The 21998-nt window shown below is 29.6% G+C and overlaps 1 protein-coding gene across 4 annotated transcripts; it reads left to right on the top strand.

Moving 5' to 3' along the window:
• Nucleotides 1-4711: 4711 nt before the first annotated feature.
• On the top strand, nt 4712-21306 carry LOC130896373 (protein rolling stone-like). Of its 4 annotated transcripts, none has more exons than XM_057804432.1 (5): nt 4712-4814; nt 15964-16092; nt 17924-18263; nt 19884-20064; nt 20242-21306. In XM_057804432.1, the coding sequence occupies exons 2-5, from the start codon at nt 16009-16011 to the stop codon at nt 20477-20479; spliced, it is 843 nt and encodes a 280-aa protein (XP_057660415.1). In that variant the 5' UTR covers nt 4712-4814; nt 15964-16008; the 3' UTR covers nt 20480-21306. The 4 variants fall into 4 exon arrangements, with proteins under 4 accessions (XP_057660415.1, XP_057660398.1, XP_057660389.1 ...); XM_057804415.1 differs by lacking the exon at nt 4712-4814 and adding an exon at nt 5300-5456; XM_057804406.1 differs by lacking the exon at nt 4712-4814 and adding an exon at nt 9846-9994.
• The last annotated feature ends 692 nt before the right edge of the window (nt 21307-21998 follow it).

Raw genomic sequence — 21998 nt, 5'->3', positions numbered from 1 at the left:
CTTTATCCACAATCTTATTATGTACAAGATACAAGTAGGAGAGGTACAATTTTATCTTCTTTTGACCGAGAATAAATACCTAGAAGTGACACATTTTGTAAAAGTCTAATGGAACCATAAGGATACGATGGTTGTTGATGACTATGACGTACTTTGAAGCTTAATATTTATTTATTTCATTGAAAAACAATTAGAAAATTTTTAATAAAGTAATGCTATTTAGTTTTTAATTTTATGAAGCTATTGAAAATTATAATTTGTAAGGAAGGACTGTTATTGTACAAAATTCCATTTTTTCGAACAACGAGTCTTTCTCTTGTGGCACCCTGTAAATTCTGAAACTCATCAAATATTCATGTTTAGCCTCCTGAAAAACATGTTAATTGGTTTGTTTACGGGCGGTAGAATCAGAATAAATAAATATTAGCATAACGGAATCACACAAGATTTTTACTGAAGGACCACCTTTGGTTTACTTTTGTTGTGTTCCCAGGAAAACGCCGCTTTTAGACTGAGTAGTTAGTTAAGAGGGAAGGGGTAATAAATTTCGTTTCTTTTTCAAACTCTCGGACACATTAACTATAAATATAGATTTTTTTTCAATTTGATCGTTTAATCGATTAATTTTGATGAAATGCTTAAATTTAAGTCACAATGATAAATAATATATTTAATATATGATTTTTAAATAAAACACCTGAAGAGTTGATTTTCAAAAATAATGTAGATGGAAGACTGCTTGAGCTTGTGGAGTACCTATTTAACATGACTGTTGAACAACCGGTTAAATTTAGAAGATCTTAACCATAAAATTAAATCTAAAACGAAAAGTGAGGCGATAATATCCATTCCTGAATTAAAAATGCAGCAAAATCGGTCACTGAAATATTTTTATATGTTGCACTGGTTAAAAATTTGCATATTTTTATACAATCTCTGATAAAGTTGCTTGTAAAAAGTAATAAATATGAATTCATGAAAACCAGTCTTGGTTTACGTCAAGTTTTTTCACCCGGACCATACATGGATGATGAAATTTGTGTGCCTTCTGTCTACTTTCGTCAACTTGATACTTATTCTTTACTCTCAAAAGTCTTTATCATTAATTACTCACCTTCATATTATTATGTTTGTACAAAAAATCTGATTAGGTATTGTCAATTGATTGATGAAATTTGAATTTGATTTGTTTTGCGTATGTATAGAATTCCAACTAGACGAAATTAGAAACGGATAGTGTATAGATTGGTTAGTTGCAATCTTGCTAAGTTTACTGTTTTTATGAGCACAAATGTATAAACGCGACTAAAGTTTTTTAATTATTATTAAGAAATTCCTTAATTTTTAATAAAGATTCGGGGATTAGGTAACTCAAATTATTACATAAGTAAAAATTGTTTCAAGGTTTTTGATGGTAAAATGATGTAACGGAATCGATGTTTTTACTTTTTTTTTTTTATTACAAAATTCGCATCAACCGTATACTGGTTATTAGCGATTTAGTAAAGATTAAGCATTTTATCTATGAATAATTGTTAAATTAAATTTATGATAGAGATCTGTTTAAGGGAATTTTTAAGATAAGTAATATTGTATTTAGGTCCTAAAATTTCACATATTGTTCCGAGTGGTAGATTTGATGATGATCTGAGTTAAGAGATGGACATTCTGCGATTATGTGTTTTATAGTCAATTTGCAATTGCAGTTGCTACATTTTGGTTCAGGTCTCGCATCAAATAAGTAGCTGTGCGTCAGTCACGTATGGCCTAGACGCAGACGTGTCAGAAGAACTTCATCTTTGCGATTTTTCGGTAGTATTGACCATGGTTTTATTGAGTCTTCCACTTCACGTAGTTTGTGTGTGGATGTTGACCATTTGATCTCTCATTCATTAAACACTTTACGCTTTAGGATTGTTTTAATATCGATAGTAGTTTTTACTTGATGAATAGTAAATTTGATGAAATCAAAAATATACAAGTATCGATATAAAATGTTTGATTATAACTACAGTACAACATTCGAACAGTTTAAAAGCGTATATGTTTTTATACAAATCAAAAAACTGACACCGACACGTATTTGTGGTGTTAACTCAAAATAATCATTTAACGAAGTACAGGTTTAGACTTGATAATTATAAAAATGAAATCAAAATATTCTTAAATTTGGAAGTACGAGTAGGTACAATGCCTTCACGCTGCAGGTTTTCTTAGAATTGTAGAATTTCTAAAACACATGACATTGATTGATAACATTGAAAAATCAGCTGACTAGAATAAATAAAGGCTTATTCTTTAAAAATCACGTCAATATCATTCCTTTAATGACTCAAGATATCGTATTTTAGAAGATAATATACCAACGCAATCCATCTCTACGTCATAACGAATATCACGGAATAATTACAAGGTGTTATTTTTGCTTAATTATGAAGCTACGATGGACATATAGAAAATTGTCTATTCCTAAATTTTAGACTGGAAGCTGAAAAGAAAAAACAAATTGTATAGGAACAGATTTGATATGTAGGCCAATTTTTTAGTACGTTTTCCAATTAATAGTAGATGTAGAAACTTATAATAAAAATTTCTTTGAAATAGAAACATTATTTTCATTCCTTGCACTCAGTTCGACATTTTTTGGTTATTAAATTCCTGGACACACTATGTAGCGAAATCAATATAATCTTAATTGAAGTAACATGGGTTAAATGTTGAACTTCGAACTGTTAATTCATTCAATGCAGGTGATTACAATCTCGTGAGACAAACACCCACACACACACGTTGTGCACACTTTAAGGTTTCCTACAAGTTTTAGAAATTTTTCCATATTTTGGTTTTAATTTGAATATACGAGGATATATTGAAAAATTCTTAGCCTACTATGGAACCAAACAAAATTTCAAAGTCGAAATATTTTATTACTCAACATATTCACCTCTTAATTGGATACATTTATTACAGCGAAACTGCAACGTCTCTAGACCTTTTTTCTTGTTCTGCAAACCAGACCTTCACAGCTTTTATTACCTCCTCGTTACCGAAGAAAATTTACGACCTTTTAAACTTTTTTTCAGTTGAGAAAAGAGATGATTGTCGCACCGAGCCAAATCTGATTAATAAAAGGGGTGTTCTAGTAATCCAAACCCTAAATCACGAATTTTTTGCATGGCAACATGAGATTTGTGTGCAGAGGCGTTGTCCCGCTAAAACAAAACACTTTCGGATAGCTTTCCGCGTCTTTTCTCTTTAATTTTTTCCCGTAGACTGGTCAGTAATGTCGAATAGTAATCTCCAGTTATTGTTCTACCCTTATCCAAAAAAATCAATCATGATTGCTCCATGGCAATCCCAAAAAACTGAAGCAAGAACTTTTCCAGCAGATTTTTGAACACGAAACTTCTTAGGTCTTGGAGAACCAGAGTGTCACCATTACATTGATTGTTGCTTTGTTGCTGGATCGTAGAAATGTATCCAAGTCTAATCCATAGAAACAAGTCGATTTAAGAAGTCTACATCGTTTTCAAATCGAGCACAGATTGAACGCGATGTTTCTATCCTTGCACGCTTTTGGTCAACATTCAAACATTTGGGGAGCCATTTTGCAGCAATTTTTCTTATGTCCAAATTGACGTGAACTATATGATGAACGCGTTCGTATGAAATATTCAGTGCTTCAGATCAGATCCGTCTTAGTCCAATTCGACGATCATATTAAATCATGTCACGAACTGCATCGATATTTTCGCGGACTGACACAGAAACTGGCTTTCTCGATCGCTCATTATCTTCAATTGAGAATTTACCTCTTTTGAAGCTTGCAATCCAATTTTTTACGGTGGCATACGAAGGACATTGATCACAAAGGGTATTAAGCATATCTTCGTAAATCTGCTTACCTCTTAACCCTTTTAAATACAGACAGTTACTTGATAATTGCTGGATACTCCAATTGGACATCTTTTTTCTTTTATTTTATTGCGTAACTTTGGTTTACTTTTTTAACGTTTTTAACTTTACACTTACACTTCTAATAAGTTATTGTTCGTTGCTATGGTAACGCATTATTTTGTTTCTGCTTGGAACTGGTCTAGGCTAACTAGATATCAATACATCCTCGTATCTATTCGGCCTCAATCGTCTATTTTTAGACATAGGCCTCTCCATGACGTTTCCACGATTTCTTTGGTCCTCTTTCGTTTTCTGTTTATTGCTTTTATTCAACGTTGGATCAACGGTGCCACATACTCTTAACAATTTCTATTGATAAAATACAGTAATGAAATTCAGTGGTAGCAAGTTTTTATTATTTCTGCAAAAATTAATCAAAATAACGTGTCAATCAAGCCCTCGGGGTAATAACTATCCTTCGGTGATTAGACCGGGCTATAAATATTGCGCCCCCCCTTGCAAATAAAATTTGTTTATTTGAAATATTAATGCAAATCAGCTCCCGTAAAATAATATATAGTTAATTGAATTTTTCAAGTATCCAATAACTATAAATTTTATAGAATCAATAACAAACCTTTACATTCATCAATTTTAATGATAGAAAAGTTAAAAATTGTTACTGCATTATGAAATTCATATGTAATCGTCCTTGCAAATTTTCAACATAACGATTTCATAACATAAACCCATTTGGTGGTGTATGGGTAATAGGTATAGATATGAGTATCAGTATTTTTTGATAGTCTTAAAAGTAGCACACGTTTCAAATCAAATTTTATTTAAATTTACATTATGTTATTTGTTGTTGTTTATAGTGATCTTAAACGCATTAATTAAGTTGTAAACATAACAAAGTGAGTAATCATTTTTTTGATGTGATTGAGAAATACGTATAGCAATGTTACGAATTATTTTAATGTGATTGACATATTATCAATTATTAATCAACTTTTTATAATTAAGTAATATAAATCTTCTAAATATACAAAAATTGTTAAAAAATGCTGGCTCAGTTCTGACGGAATTGGATAAATATATAAATTTTCTTAATTTGTTAATATCCCCATTAAGAAAAGGACTATGTTAAAAATGAACGTATTTCAGATGTAAGAAGAAAGTGGTGAAGTGATTTTTTTTATTGCACCTCGTATTTTTTAGATATATTCAAATGAAAATCCACTAGACATACGTAAATTGATTGCATTCCAACATGCACTTAATTTCAAATTAGTAGCGTTCTTACTAAATAGAAAAATTAAAATTTCTTCCAATTGTCATTAATTCATTAAGAAGTGTATATAAAATGTATTGATTATTATCTCTATGAATCAGTTTATACGATTGACTGTCCCTACTAAGATGCATATAAACTTATAAGGGTACGGTCCTGATTTGTTATTGAAGAAATATAGTGGACAGCCGTGTGGTGACTTAAATACAGAATAATCGAAATGGACTCACTGCAAAATAAAAACTAATACATAAGGCTAATATAGGTATGTTCAGTAAGTAAATTCAACAAACTTGTTTTGATTTGAAATTAGTTGAAAGATTATTATATTTTTCGATGTATTTTTTGAAATTCATTCAAACTAGCGAACTAGTAAATTCAAATATAATTAAGGATAATCATTCATTGTAGAAATTTTGGCAAAAACTAAGTTCAATTACTGAGAATGTATGATAGAAATTGATTATGTTATCAATATTATGGGCAATTTGATGATAAAAATTATAATATTCATATACCAGTTTTTAAAACATAACCCCGCCGATAAAAAATGATTACGAGAATGCATTGGAAAAATACTATTTTTTGTCATATTTTACATGAAATGATTACTATATATATAAGGTGGTTCATTAAGAATAAATGGAAAGTATTGTTTATAACAAAATTGACTTCCGTAACTTTAATTGAGTACAGCATATCACTAATTAGAAATTGTAGAAATATTCTAGTCGGTTTCTATGCGGTATATCTTGAATTGTTGCCACCCTAAATCGAAAATACCAAATATTAAAATAAACTATAGAAGAAACACATATATTATTTTAAACTAATTTCTAAACGTACCTTATTAATCAAATTTCTAAGAGTGAAATTTAATGCTTGAGATAACGTTTATTTGACAAAAAAGTTTTGACTTCGCTGATCTATATTTTTAATTTCACGTTTCAAGAAAGTGTAGCTTTCAGAAAGGAGTAATTTGTTTATAATTTTCATAACGGCAGGTCGTCTTTTTTCATGGTAGTAATCCAAGAAAAGTTTGTATGTTTATTGACATTTTACTGCGGTGGTGTCTTGCACACCCGCACACCATCGCTACTGCCCATTTTAAATAGTTTTTATCGATAAGTTAAACCATTAAACCATGTAAGTAATGAATCTCTTAACTATTGTCAAAATAAGAAACATAGCCAAAGAAACGATATCTTCTGCAGTACTGAGTCACTCATTCGAAATAGAGTTTTAGCATGGAACTACTTACCGAATTTTATCTTTCATATTTTCGAATTTATTTGTATAATTCACATATTAATGAATATATAATACAAAATAGTTTACAAATCTCAGATTTCATAAGAAATGGTGCTGAAACAAACGGTTTTCTCAATTTTAAATCTCCTGTTAAGGTTGACTAAAGTTTATTGAAAATACTACATTATAGTTACAGAATCCATTCACTCACTATATATATATATATATATATATATATATATATATATATATATATATATATATATATATATATATATATATATATATATATATATATATATATATATATATTATGTTTGTCTATAAAATTCGTCTTCTAATCATAATAAAAACTAATTTATTTTGAAACTTGATTACGTTATGCAATTACTTCGACCAAGAAGAATAAGTAGGTATTGTGCGAGTACCAGATTCTTAAACAGACAATGGGTTGGTTGTGTGCTTTGAAAAATTGTATCCCACTTTAAATATCAGTATTCTTTATATAACTTAAGCAATAGTTTTGAATTTTAATTAGAGGTTTAATCAAACCGAAACATCTCTCCCATATTGATTACAATTATATTAAATTTTTCACAATATGTAACGACATTTATGGGTATTTAAAAAGACATAAACAGCTTCACAGAAAGAGTGTTACTAGCTCACTTTGAAACTAGATCCGAAATGTGGAAGTCTTCAATACTTTGGTTGACTTATTCACAACCCTAATGGTAAATAACGAAGTAGACATCAGTAAGTACTTGAAACTCATTGCATATTTGAAAAATAAATCAGTTGGCTGTAGACCAAAAAAATCTAAAACATTTTCCCGTAAAGAAATTAATAAGTTTCTGTTTCTGCAAGCTCCACGCCATCATTATCTCATGCATAAGATATGACAGCAAAAAGTTTTAATGTAAGTTTAGATATTATTTGTAACATTTTTCAAGTTGCTTTGATATTCGGAATCCCCAGGAATTCTGCGGAGGGATGAATTATATAAAATGAAGTGTAACGATATTAATAATACCGGAAATGTTTTAATTATCACAGTACCTGATACAAAAATCATGTTCAACGTCGATTTACTATTATTGGTGAAATATCTGATAATAAATTAAACTTGGTAAACATTTATAGAAAATATAAAAACCAACGACCCAAAAATGTTAAAAAAGATCATTTCTTTTTGTGGTATAGAAATGGAAAATGCAAAGTTGTAGGTTTCAATACCTTTTCCAAAATTCCCTAAAAAATTTACCTAAACCAAAAAATTACACTGGGCATACATTTCGACTCTCTTCGGCGTCTCTATTAGTGGATTCCGGTGGTGATATAATTCAACTAAAGAAGTGAGGTGGGTGGAAATCCAACACAGTTGCGGAGGGTTACGTAGCCGATTCAATAAACAACAAAATGGATTCCGCAGTGAAAATTTCAACAACTAGTTCGGCATGAAGCAACATTGTAAATGTTCACGATCCTACCAACAATCCAATAATCCAAATTAATAATGCTCACAGTTACCTCAGTGATTTCTGTTAATTTTTATTTTTTAAATATTAAGAGAATAATAAAAGGAGCTATTTTTGAGCAAGGGGGGCGTTCTAGTAATTCAAACCGTAAATTGCATGGCAACATGAGATTTGTGAGCAGGGGCGTTGTCCTGCAAAAACGAAACACCTTTGGATAGCTTACCGCGTCTTTTCTCTTTAATTTTTTCCCGTAGACTGATCAGTAATGTCGAATAGTAATCTCCAGTTATTGTTCTACCCTTATCCAAAAAATCAATCATGATTACTCCATGACAATCCCAAAAAACTGAAGCAAGAACTTTTTCAACAGATTTTGGGACACAAGACTTCTTAGGTCTTGGAGAACCAGAGTCAGAGCCATTCCATCGATTGTTTCTGGATCGTAGAAATGTACCCAAATATCATACATAGGAACAATTCGGATTAAGAAGTTTACATAGTTTTCAAATCGAGCACAGATCGCACGCGATGCTTTAACCCTTGCACGCTTTTGGTCAAACATTTGGGGAGCCATTTTGCAGCAATTTTTCTTATGTCCAAGTTGACGTTTACTATATGATGAACGCGTTTGTATGAAATATTCAGTGCTTCAGAACTGCATCATGTCATAAACTGCATCGATACTTTTGGGGACTGACACAGAAACTGGTCTTCCCGATCGGTCATCACCTTCATTGGAAAATTTACCTCTTTTGAAGCTTGCAGTCCATTTTTTTACGGTCGCTTCCGAAGGACATTGATCACCAAGGGTATTGAGCATATCTTCGTAAATCTGCTTACCTTTTTACCCTTTTGAATACAGGTAGGTACTTGATGATGGCTCGATAGTCCAATTGAACATCTTTTTTCTTTCAATTTATTACGTAACTCTGGCTTACTTTTTTGACGTCAAACTTTACACTGACACTTTTAATAAGTGTCATATTCATATTCAATATTTTGTTTCTGCACGGAACTGGTCTAGGCTAACTAGATATCGATACATCCTCGTATTATATTCAACATTTGCCCTGTATCTTGGAACGAACACCTTTACGAGAATTAGTTACTTATTTAGTATTGTTGTGCCTATTTTACTAATGTGACGGCCCTTGTTTAAAACACCGTATATATATATATATATATATATATATATATATATATATATATATATATATAATATATATATATACAGAATCGTCCTATAGTCTCCTTCGAACCATTCGTACTTTTCTTAAAACCTAAAGAACTCATATACTGATTCAACATTGTTAAAAATATTTAAACGAAGTTCTGAGAACATCTATTAAGTTAAAAAGCATAGACTTAGTACTTATAATTCACTGTATGTTTATATTTCTGATGTTATTTATAAGTTTCATTAGGGATATTATCAATGTGTATTTTACATAATTCATATGTACACTTTAACCGTTACCATGAAAGTTCCATGTATGTGAGACATTTGCATCAAGATTAGTTTACTTTGCAGTACCGTACCTATCAGAATATGACATTAATCTTCTGATTTTTTGTTTAATCTATTGGAATTATTGTGACAACTTTATGTGTTAGATATACAAACCAGATTAAATAAGTAGTGGCATAGCAATGGGTAGAAATGTTGGTAAAAAGGAAGAAAAATTCAATGTAAAAATAACATAAACTATTAATATTGATAAGTATTTATTTTACCATATTTTCCAATATCTATTATTTATTATACATCATGATAAAATGTTGAATCAATATAAAGGTTATCTACTAACCAAATAAAAACAGAAATTCACCTACTCTTTTGCCTGGATATGAAAATGAATTTCTGGATATATGATAGTGTGTCTGATAAGCGATTTAAATTCAATAATCTAATACAGATAGTGATTTATCTACCCATACCTCTATTTACCGATCGGTACTCGTATAAAGGATGATTTGTTAAAATAACTCTACACATAACGTTAAGTTGGCAATTAGTGTGTTCACAAAAAGTAGTAATTAAATAAAGGCAAATGTGAGAAGGATAACATAACATGTACGTATTCGTATTCAAAAAACTCAGAGGTAATTTATTGTTGATGTAGATCTATACAATTATATTTAAGAAAATAATAGGACCAGTTCTAATTTTATTATGTATAACTATCTTGATTATGGAACCTTGAAGCATACTCATAGCCTATTTTTCATATTGAATATTTTTCGAAAATATATGAGCTATTTCTATATTGAAAAAATTAATAATTATAGACCTGTATATTTTATACAGACATAATTATTTCATTAACAAAATATTTATGATAGTTTTTTGCTAAGAAAACCTTTATTTGGTTATCGCGGTCCATTAATTAAGTAGAGAGAGAGGATGAAGAATTTTTGTAATTAGTGAAAATCGTCTTGTTTGAGATCTAATAGACTTTGTAGTTAAATGACATCATCAAAATCATAACTCAATAGAAGTGGAAATGAACTTCTGTATCCATTTGGTTTTTCCCCACTGTATATCAACGACTACAAGTCGGCTATATACATAAATAACAATCGGGGATTCATATTTGCTTCCTGAAATTTTGCAGTAATAGTAATAAAATGATATTTTTCAAACTAATAATTCATTCCGTTTTTAGTTGAGCTGATGAACGGCAGCGCTATAATCTTTAATACTCTTGGCAATTCATTTTTATATTCAACCAGCAATAACACATTATTAGCATACAAAATTATACACATTAATATGCCGAAGATCATGTTCATTCTTTGCGGTTAATCATTCAATGGGAATTTCATAAAATCACAATAGAAAATCTAGTTGTTTTGAGTGTCTACTTCCATAATTACGTGAGAATATTTTCACTGTTTATTGCTTCTTTACTTAGAAATATTGCGCTGGTACTTAGAAATTAACAATTCTGACTTTTCTAGTTCGAAGAATGTTAATAAAATGGGAGAATAGATTGTATTATCTTAGATTTTGAAAAATCTACGAAGCCGCTATAGAAAAATTTATAAATTAAAAGCATAAGTAACTCTAGTCCGATTCACTTGTACAAACAAATAAATAAATACATACTTAGAGCAATTCGTAAATATCAGTCAAGAGTATTAACAAACGCAAATACAATAACATATCGGATTCTCTTAGGTAAAATTTGAAAAGTTCAACTAAATCTAAATCACCAAAAATATTTCCCATATCTTAAAACAAAAATATTTAAAGCAGTGTGTACTCTCGGTTTTACATACGGTGCCCAAAAATGATATTTATAAAATTAAATATGGATAAAATTGTAAAAACGAAAGAGGACCAAAGAAATCGTTCAGTGGAAATGTCATGGAGAGGCCTATGCGATCGGGAAAGCCAGTTCGTGACATGATTTAATCAGATCGTCGAATTGGGCTAAGACGGATCTGATCTGAAGCACTGAATATCATATAGTTCACGTCAATTTGGACATGAGAAAAATTGCTGCAAAATGGATCCCCAAATGTTTGATTGTTGACCAAAAGCGTGCAAGGGTAGAAACATTTGTTACTATGGATGAGACTTGGGTACATTTCTACGATTCAGAAACAAAGCAACAATCGATCGAATGGCGACTCTCTGGTTCTCCAAGACCTAAGAAGTTTAGAGTCCAAAAATCTGCTGGAAAAGTTCTTGCTTCAGTTTTTTGGGATTGCCATGGAGTAATCATGATTGATTTTTTGGATTCGGGTAGAACAATACTGGAGATTACTATTCGACTTTACTGACCAGTTTACGGAAAAAAATTAAAGAGAAAAGACGCGGAAAGCTATCCAAAGGTGTTTAGTTTTTGCAGGACAACGCCCCTGCACACAAATTTCATGTTGCCATGCAAAATATTCGTGATTCGAGGTTTGAATTACTAGAATAACACCCCCTTATTCACTAGATTTGGCTCCGTCCGACTATCATCTCTTTCCTCAACTGAAAAAAAGTTTGAAAGGTCGTAATTTTTTCATCGGTAATGAGGAGGTGATAAAAGCTGTGAAGGTCTGGTTTGAAGAGCAAGGAGAAACATTTTTTTGAAAAGTCTAGAAACGTTGCAGGTTCGCTGTAAAAAATGTATCCAATTGAGAGGAGAATAAGTTTAACGATTTAAATCCTCTTCTTAATAAAAACTACCAATTATAGTAATATTTCCAGTTCATTAACATCAGCAAATGCTGAGAGTTAAGAGATATTTTAGAATATTAAATCATTTAACCATTGCAAACATATATCAGTATAAAAACGTAAATTAGAGATGTTAAATTCCATGCTAAAAGGCTTAATAAAAATCTTCTAAAATTCTTCTAAATCTCGACATAGGTAATCTCATGACTCACGAGGTAGATATTTCTCAAAATTTTCATATAAACAACTCAAGTACAAATTACGAAATGAATTCCTCATTTTATTTCAATTTGTTGTTCACTTCAAATAAACCAATATTTATCTGAACTGAATGAATAATTTAGCCTGTAGTGAAAAATTACGAGATAAAATGTGTACGAATGCTTTTAGATAAGTATATCATATATACAGTTTTTTGCAGATAAACTTTCCCATAATTTCAACAATTTTTTCCTTTAATCTCTCATAAATTACATACTAATGATTACGTTATACACCACCACTGTCTTGGACTAAACATTTTTCCCACGTCCGAAAGAAGCGCGACTCGGGCCTTCATCATATGGTATTTCCTTTCTTACGGATCTAAAATCCAATTCTTTTGTCCTATCTACAATGTAGAGCAGGTAGCGAAATATTTATACTTTTTTTATATACGTACTTATCTCAGATTACTTTAATCTACTTAAAACACTTGTAAGGCAAGTTATATTCGCTATACGATCATTTTATTAATTACATGTTTCTATAGTAATAATTTTTTTGATATAGAAATTATTCGACAAAACTTATAGAGAATGTTTTATAATGATAATTGAATTGATTCACTGTTCAGCGTATTAGGTTATTAATATTATAACTTTTTTTATAATTAATATCTCGTGAGTTCTTTATATTTGTACGACCCTGTATTAAATCACCAATAAATGAAGTTTTATGGCTATTTTAACGAGTTACTATTTTTTATTTATCCATAAACTGCCGTTCCTCTTCAGGAATATATACCTAATTGAAAGGTCAGTACACTATAGTTTTAAGTTTTATGATGTGATTCAAAACAATGTAGTTTCCAACATACCTTTGTGGTTGGTATATGAAAATAATTGTCAGATACATATGTAAGTCTTTTTACAACGTGTATTGTGTATTGTACAAAGTTATTTGTTAAAAATACTCTCACATATTCATCGTTATTAGGGAATTGCTTAATAAAAAGTTGATAACTCAATAAGGAATGATTTTTGAGAAATTAGGAAGCAATACATAGATTTATGTTTATCATTCATTATAGGTACCATATCGAAGCTGTGTAGTTCTCTGATTTTACAGAATAAGTAGTTTTATCTATTGAACGTTAAGATACATATATTTTCCATGTTTCGAACTCATTTCAGTTCATGTAAATCGATGGACAGGTTACAAAATTACGCATGTTTTATTAATAACAGCAGTTTAAGTACATAAAATGATACGACATAATGGGAAACATTAAATTTGAATTGAAACTTTGTAAAAAAAGACTTGAAGACCGGGAGACTCAAGTCGTACAGAGTTGGTGGAAAAAGTTTGATAAAAATTTCAAAATGAGAACGGCGATCGAAGAGATGACTTTGTATTACTGCAATTTTAACAGAATAACCAAACCAAAAAGTCATTCGAGTATAACCGATGATAAAATATATGGTACCTACTTCAAATTTTCTAAAAAAAATCTTGAACCTAGAAACATACATGCGATTTTACAAATAAAGTTTATCTTCCAAAGATATTGTCCATATAGTTTGTACAAGAAAGAGACGATAAATATATCAGGTGTTGTGGTAATTATGATTATAATTGCCATAATAAATATCTAATTTTAGTAAACACATCGAAAAATATTTAGCATAATTGTTAAATCGGAAACATAGATTTTTAAGAATATCCCAAAGATCTAGGCTAATATTTATTGCAACTTTATCGTTCTTTAAAATTCTGACAATTATATGACTACTAAAGATAAAGTTTTTTATACGAGTTATTTCCAAAACTCCTCAGATTCATTGCACGAAATAATGAGAAAGGGACAGAAAAAACGAGTTCTGTGTTGAATATATTTCAAGCAGCTCCATCGAATAAAGGTAATGCAACTTTTTATAGACTAATTAGGTAATAAATGGAAATTCGGTAAATTCAAGGAGACATTTTTTGAAGTGGTTTGTTATCTGGCTGGTAATAAGAATGCTTCATTATTTGGTATATAGGGTGAAGCAATCATAAATTTAGCAAACAACTTAATTTAATTACTCGTTCAAATCACGCTTTGATCTTATGCAGATCTGTTTTTTATTGAATAATAATCTGTTTGAGGTGAGAAATTAATATTTCATGTACTAATCATACCTTTTGAAACGCTTATACGACTTCTAAACAGTACTATTAGTCCAGTCAACAACTGTTTTTTGCCTCGAAATTCCTATATGACTAAATTGATTGATACAAAATTAACAAAGGTGTGATAAACAAAAGTTATCTAGCTCCAAATGAATTGTAATACCTAATTATTTAATTATTGTATGTAGTCGTATTTTTATTTGACGTGTTTTAAAATAATTTTAGCTGTAACTTTTTAAATGTCCGTATTCTTTAATTTAAGTAAAAATTCTGTAGCTATGTTAACTCATTGAGAAGGGGTGATTTTGAGGGGTTACAACTTTACCACAAACATGTATATAACACCGTTTGTGAATCTCGTTTCCACCGGGAAAATACCTGATTAGTTACTAAGAGGTTTTTATCAAATCATGTTTTTTATCTCAAGTACGATTTCATGTATTACTTTAGATACGATGTAACTATGATGATTTCGTGAAGTTATTATAAATGATTCATTTATGTAAACCATAAAGTAGATATCGAAATTGTACAAATGAGCATCACTCCAAAACAATAACTAAACAGAATACTTTTATGACAATTAATTATCTCATCACTTTAATTTTTTAACTTTATTTCATTACATAGTCGTACCGATTTTAAGGTTCATAGCTCAATAATAATTTCTTTGATTTTCTATTTGTTGTTAACAAATTAATCAAATCGCGTCTCCGCATCGATACATCGTTAGATTTAATTCCACAGGTTTATGTTTTGTAGGGGTACGGCTATTTGAAATAAAAAATCTAAGAAAATTTTTTCAAATTGAATAACTTGTTGCAGAATATTTTTAATGAATTTTAATATGTCTTTATTTGTTTTTTAAAAGCGTATAATTTAATAACTGTAGATGTAGTAATTATTTTCAAACTTCATTAAGATCTATTAAAAGATAGATTGAGCAATTGATAATTGATTTTTATTCGAACATTCAAAAATCATAGTGCGGCTATATTGTTGAATATAAAAATTCTGTTAAACGCCACACATTTTCATTTAAAATTTGTATAGGGAAGTGAATTATTTTCTATCTCTATAATATTTTCAAATTGCGTACTTTGATAATTTACCAAGCTTTTTATAACGATATCAGTTTCAACGGTTTTTTTTTAAAGAATAAAGGGTATATATATAAACTCATTGGTTTACATTATTTTGAGACACCGTATATCTCGTTTATACTTCCCAGCGAATTGCTCGAATACGTTTACGGCGTTCTTAGAAAGTCCTTTAATTTTACCAGTGCACCGGTTACTTTTTTATAACTTTTTCATGTGACATATATTGTGAACGAGTGTGATGGTTTCGAGTTTCAAAATCAATAACAAAAAAAATTCATCTGCCAACGATATACTATAAACTTTTGAGTTATGGTAGGTCATGTGTGAATAAAAGATACCTTCTCATAAATGTCATGCACGATATACAATTATAACTTTTGTTCCGTTTTTTAGATATATCTGCGTATATTTGCTTACATACATAAAATCATTTGAAGTATGGGTCCATTTTTACGGAAACACTTAACAGTCAAGAATTTTTATCCAATACATGATGATCCCACAATATTTATAACTTGCCAAGTGAGTACATATTTTTAGTGCATATGACATTAACATTTACATTACAAGTAATAATTATTGTTTGCGTATTTCTTCGAACATTAAATAATATATGTCGGCATAAACTTAACTTTTTCTATGCAAAACTTGATGTTTAGTCATTTATAACAGCAGTTTAATTATTGAAGATAAAAGAAAAAACATACATTTACTTTGTTAATTTTTTCAAACGCTGATTCGATTGCTTTTCTACAGTTTCTAAAAACATTCGACGTAAGTAAAAGTAAACTGTTAAAATTGTTAAACAAAATATATATAGCGCTTTAATTATGAATTTATACTATTTTTTAAATATTTGTGTAAATATTTACAAGAAGCGGTAATTATTTAGAATTTGGGCTCCATCCCAAACACATACTCCAAAAATATATTTTTTCGCGCATATAGGGTTGTTTTTAAGTGCTTTAAGGGTGGGGAAGACACATATTTTCCATCATAACACTCATTATCTTATACATATTGAATATCAATAATTATCCAATCATATCGGAATACGCGGTCATCTAGAGCAATAGCATATGATGTTAGGTTAGGTTAGGTTAAGTTAGGTTACGTTAAGTTAGGTTAGGTGAGAATAGGTTAGGATAGATAAGCTTAGGTTAAATTAGGTTAGGTCAATTATTGGAAGCTCATCGTGAAATATTTATGTATTCCTTCCATTTAATATTATAGGTATCAAGGACGTGACAGTTAATCATACATATAATTTCGTGGATCATATTAAATGTAATTGTTAATTATTTTGTTATTGTTGATAATTCATATAATAAATAAAATAACTTTTTATTGATGTATAAACAAATCATGAAACAGTTGAAAATGTTAAAAAAATATTACCCCTACCTTAACATAACTTATTTAATCCCCTGAAAGGATCTGAAGGGCAGCAAAAAAATTTTGGTCTAAGTTTGGGGTGGAGCCCCACTTTTAAATATTTACCCGAGAAGCTGCCGAATTAAAATCAATTTGGTTGTTCCAAAAAGTATTATCCGAATTGCATTAATTAAAAAATGGATATACCAGGGTGTTTTGCTGAAAAAAATCATTTTTAAAATGAAATAAAGTTATCTCTATAAGACTGAGGATAATTTTTAGTCATAATTTTCCTTGTTCGAGATTTTTATCTTAGCAAAAGACACTTGTGATAAATTAACCAGTTATTGGCAATTAACTGACTCAATTATTATAAGAATTAATATATCATAATACCTGAAAGTGATTACATCATCATAATTCAGAACAATTGATATTTGATAAGATAACAACAAAAAACTGAAATTATTTATTATTTCCTGTTGTTATTTTGTATATTTTTAAAATATTTTTAAATAACGAACTACCATTAATTTGTTTTACAAATAATATAACGAGCTTTACTTTATATATTACATAAATAGTTATCATGGTACACTTGGTATATTATCGAATAAGTAATTTTATATTCCATAGAGGAAATCCTGGTGAACAAAAAAGTGTTTACCTTGATAATAATATAATTTTGTATTATTATTTATTTCTGTAATTTACTGGAATATTCATATATTTATTGTTTTTATTAATAGATCTAAATGTACTTGATTTTAGATCTCTTCTGTTTTAAAATTAGTTTTTTTTTGATAATTTTTGAGAGATTGATAAAAAATTTGACGTTTCGACTTTTCAAAATTTATCTTTCTTTTAAAAATTATCAAAAAAAACTAATTTTAAAACAGAAGAGACGTAAAATCAAGAACATTTAGATGCATTAATATATGAAAAGGTCTAAGAAATTAAATAAATTTATTGTTTTTAGTGGCAAAAAGATAGAACTAAACCGAACCTACTGTATCTTCTGTACAGAACAATAGTGATGCTTATATTCTTTGTAACTTGGATTTATTCGATAATAGTGGAAAGTGGAGCTGGGAAATATCCTATATTTCTGACAAATTGGGGGTATACAGGCTGCACCATCCAGTCGTTATTAGCGTTTTTCATGTTATCAACGGCTGTCCTAGCAATATATTTTCAAAATATGGTAAAATTACACAAGGTGGTATTAAAACTGTACCCAATTTACTGGTTGTTGAATACAGTAACAACACCTACTGCTTTCGCAATTACAACTGTCTACTGGAGTATTTTATTTGATGGTATTTTCATTATTATTTTATTAAAGATCAAGATTTAATTTTGATCGTGTGATAGGCAAAAGTGACAATGAGATTTGTTGAAGTTGTTCAGAACTCAACTAATTGACGTTGAATGTTGTTACTTTGAACATTGTTACATTTTCAGAAAATCATCACAAGTTTTATAATTACATAATTATATATAATTTGACATTTGTAAATATGAAATAACCAAATCTCATAAATCTATCTTAGATATATATATATATATATATATATATATATATATATATATATATATATATCAGGATTTTTTAAGGATATAACTTTTTTTGCATTTAATTTTATTTTTTTTTAATTAGAAGTGAATAGGTGGGTGGGTGGTCTGTAACGGTAGTTTGATTTGTGAGGAATCGGAGTGCGAGAATTTCCATATAACAAATAATACATACTCAAGTTGTCAACTTTTGTATTCCATAATTGTAACCGTCACTCGATTCTTATAATTTCATGGTCAATGGTTTTCATATATTATATCTCCAATAAAAATTTCTGTTTAGTGTTTCGTTTATAAGTTAGCAAAACAGAAAATATTTTTGTTTCTTCATTATATATACGAACAAAATTTAAATATTGTTTAATACAGGGTATTTCAAAACGTTCGCATGCAAGTTATATCATTGCATAAAGCGAAAAAAAAATCGAATAGAAATCACCGAACAATCACAATCATTAACAATAAGGTTTAGCCAATCAAAGCTTGTGGAACGTTTAAGTTCCTCCCTATCGAGCGGTCGAGAGAACCATAAAAGTATTTAGCTGCTGCCGTATTTTTGAATTTACTTTTGTTTCGAAGGTTTTTCAACTAAGCTCTCGGTGTCTAATAGTAAACGAAAAACCACGCAGAAAGTTTCCCAAGTAAATTGTAAAAATGACTATTGGCTAGAAAACTAACCAATAGCAGTAGTGGCAATTAAAATAAATGCATTTTAACCTCTAAAAACGCCAAAAATCGTTCGAGGGTCCGAATTGGCGAGCCGAGTTACAACTGACTTTCTCAATATCAATTACCAATACAGAGCGTAGTAAGACATTTGTCATAGAAATTATTTTTCATTGTCATTTTGATCGTCATGATAATTATGTCGTTGCTCGTGAGCAGCAATTCAACGATCGATAATAATATGCGCCGGAAAACCTTCGAGTACGTTGTAGAAACAAAAAAAATTAAAAATGCGGCAGCAGCTAAATACTTTTATGGCTCTCTGATCGCTCGATAGGGAGGAACTTAAACGTTCCACAAAATTTTATTGGCTAAACCGTATTGTAATTTCTAATCGATTTCTTTCGCATGCGAACGTTTCGAAAGACCCTGTATAAATGATTCAATTTAAAAATAACATTGTGATGAACTTGTTAATAGAATGAGACATGGAACTGATAGTTACGTTATGAAAGGTCTCTTTCGGAGAAAGTACTCTTATTTCGAAGTAGACAAATCTATACAGCGTTCATTATAAATAATATCGCCTATTACTTCGTTTATCCGATGCTCTGATTTCGTAAAAATTCCATTATATTGCTCTATCACAATTGATCATTAATAGACTAATTTTCATTTAATTATATTCATTATTTCAGGCAACAGCCAATATCGTGTTATGAACTACTTTGTTCACGGTAATAATTCAGTAATGATGTTTTTGGATTTATGTATGGTGTCCCACCCGATAAGATTCCTACATGTTATTTATACAATAGTACTAGGATTGACTTACGTACTTTTTACTTTAATTTACTATCTCGCAGGAGGCACTGGCTAGTAAGTATATTTTTGTTAAATCAGGTTTAATTCAACAAATACGGAATAATTAATATGGATTATTAATAATAGAAAAGACTTTTCATTCTATAAAAAAGTTTGGTAGTGTATCGTTATAAAAACGAGTTTTGCACTTACACTTAAAATTAATTATTGATTAGTAATTATTATTTCTAGTGGCGGTGCGAGATATATATACAGCATAGTTGATTGGTCGAAGCCAAGCCAGACAATAGGTGTATGTCTTGGTGTAATTATGTTCCAGGTCGTTCTTCATATGGTTATTATTCTGATTTCTTTCGTCAGAATGTCTATTGCAAAAAAATTCCGTAGTAAACAATTCGACATATCCATAAAGGAAACAAAGAGGCAGACTTCGTTTGTAAATGAAGCAATGCTAAGTAATGTAGTTTGATGACCTATACCTACCGTGTTAGAGTTTCTTAAGTAGTGCCATATTATATTTATGTAGATGTAAAAAACAGGGTATTTCAAATTACGTGGCAAACACCTAATTTACTTTACTTTGTATAACAAAGAAATGTAAGTGCGAACTATAAAAACTTTCATATACCAAAAGAATTACAAAGAGATTTTATGTGAAAATATTTATTTTGTACAGGGTCCTTCGCGACGAGTTGAATCGATATGTATATGGGAAAGTACTGCGATTAGTGTTCTGAAAATTTGCTTGCATGGCTTTCCCGAAATTCACGTTACAGCTAAAATAATTTCAGTCTTCTGAAACTTCCGGTTATACCGGAAGTGGACTGAAACTTTCGGTTATACCGCAAGTGGACTGAAACTACGTTATTTTAAATGAAATGCTATGGTTTTTAATAAATTCAGCACCATTTTCTGAACACCCTATATAGATTTTTGTCAAGGTTTTTACAGATTTTGAAAGCTGTAAGTGTTATTTGTCCAAATCCCAAAAATATTAGACCTGACTCACTTAAACTTAGAAATATAATTTTTGTAGTGGAGGGCTGCATGTATCCAAAAATTTCGAATATGTGAAAAAATTGAAAATATGGAAATTTCGCGTAGATTACAAAAATTTAATGAAAACCAAGCATTCCACTTTGGGTCGGTTATACCGGAGGTTTCAGAAAACTGAAACAATTTGAGTTGAAACGAGCATTTCGGAGAAGCTCGTCGTGAAGGACCCTGTATGTATGATCTACAACTCCATGACTCAGAAAGATCCCATTTAAATAATTTTGTGTAATGAAAAAGAAAGTATCTAAAGATCCTTCAATAAATTCCAACTAGAAAATAATAAGTCGAATTTATAACCATTAAGTAGTAGACAATTTTTTTGTATTTTTGGCCTTTTTTTTATAAATTTATATATATATATATATATATATATATATATATATATATATATAAAAGATATATATATATATAAAAGAAATTAAATAAAAAGTTGGATAAATTAATTAAGTTTTATTGACCATTGTCTTCTATATATTCCAGAACAGAATATTCTTGGGAATCATATACCCATAGGGTTGTTAAAAGTAAGTTTTATAATTTCCAATTTTTCAGCAAAATTCCAACGAATTGACAGAGTCAGACCATGAGTAGTTTTTGGGAATTAGTAGTATTGGGAACGTGGCAATGAAACACCAAACTGGACTAACTTTAATATATTTCCCAGCTCTCGAATACTTATGTATTCATCGTCTGGGAATGAAATTATAGTCAAATACAGTATAAGAAATATGTATAACAATAATAAAATTTTATTTACAGTAATTAATTAAGATTTCCGGTGATTTGAATTCAAAATTGAATATTCAAATTGACGTTGATAGAAATATTGGTTAATTGAAATATTGATTCTGGTTTCTATAGGAGTTTTCATTAATTTTTGATTGGTTAGATTATGAATGACGTTGAATTTTTATAGGTTAGATAAGGATAAG

This window comes from Diorhabda carinulata, chromosome 1, assembly GCF_026250575.1.
Source record: "Diorhabda carinulata isolate Delta chromosome 1, icDioCari1.1, whole genome shotgun sequence".
NCBI lineage: Eukaryota > Metazoa > Arthropoda > Insecta > Coleoptera > Chrysomelidae > Diorhabda > Diorhabda carinulata.
Note: the sequence above shows the minus strand (reverse complement) of the source record. Positions and strands in the feature narration are given on the sequence as shown.

Coding starts and splice junctions, on each gene's coding strand:
- LOC130896373 (XM_057804432.1), top strand. CDS start 16,009: ATGGGTCCATTTTTACGGAAACACTTAACAGTCAAGAATTTTTATCCA. Junction 16,093..17,923: donor CAATATTTATAACTTGCCAA/GTGAGTACATAT, acceptor TATTGTTTTTAG/TGGCAAAAAGATAGAACTAA. Junction 18,264..19,883: donor CTGGAGTATTTTATTTGATG/GTATTTTCATTA, acceptor TCATTATTTCAG/GCAACAGCCAATATCGTGTT.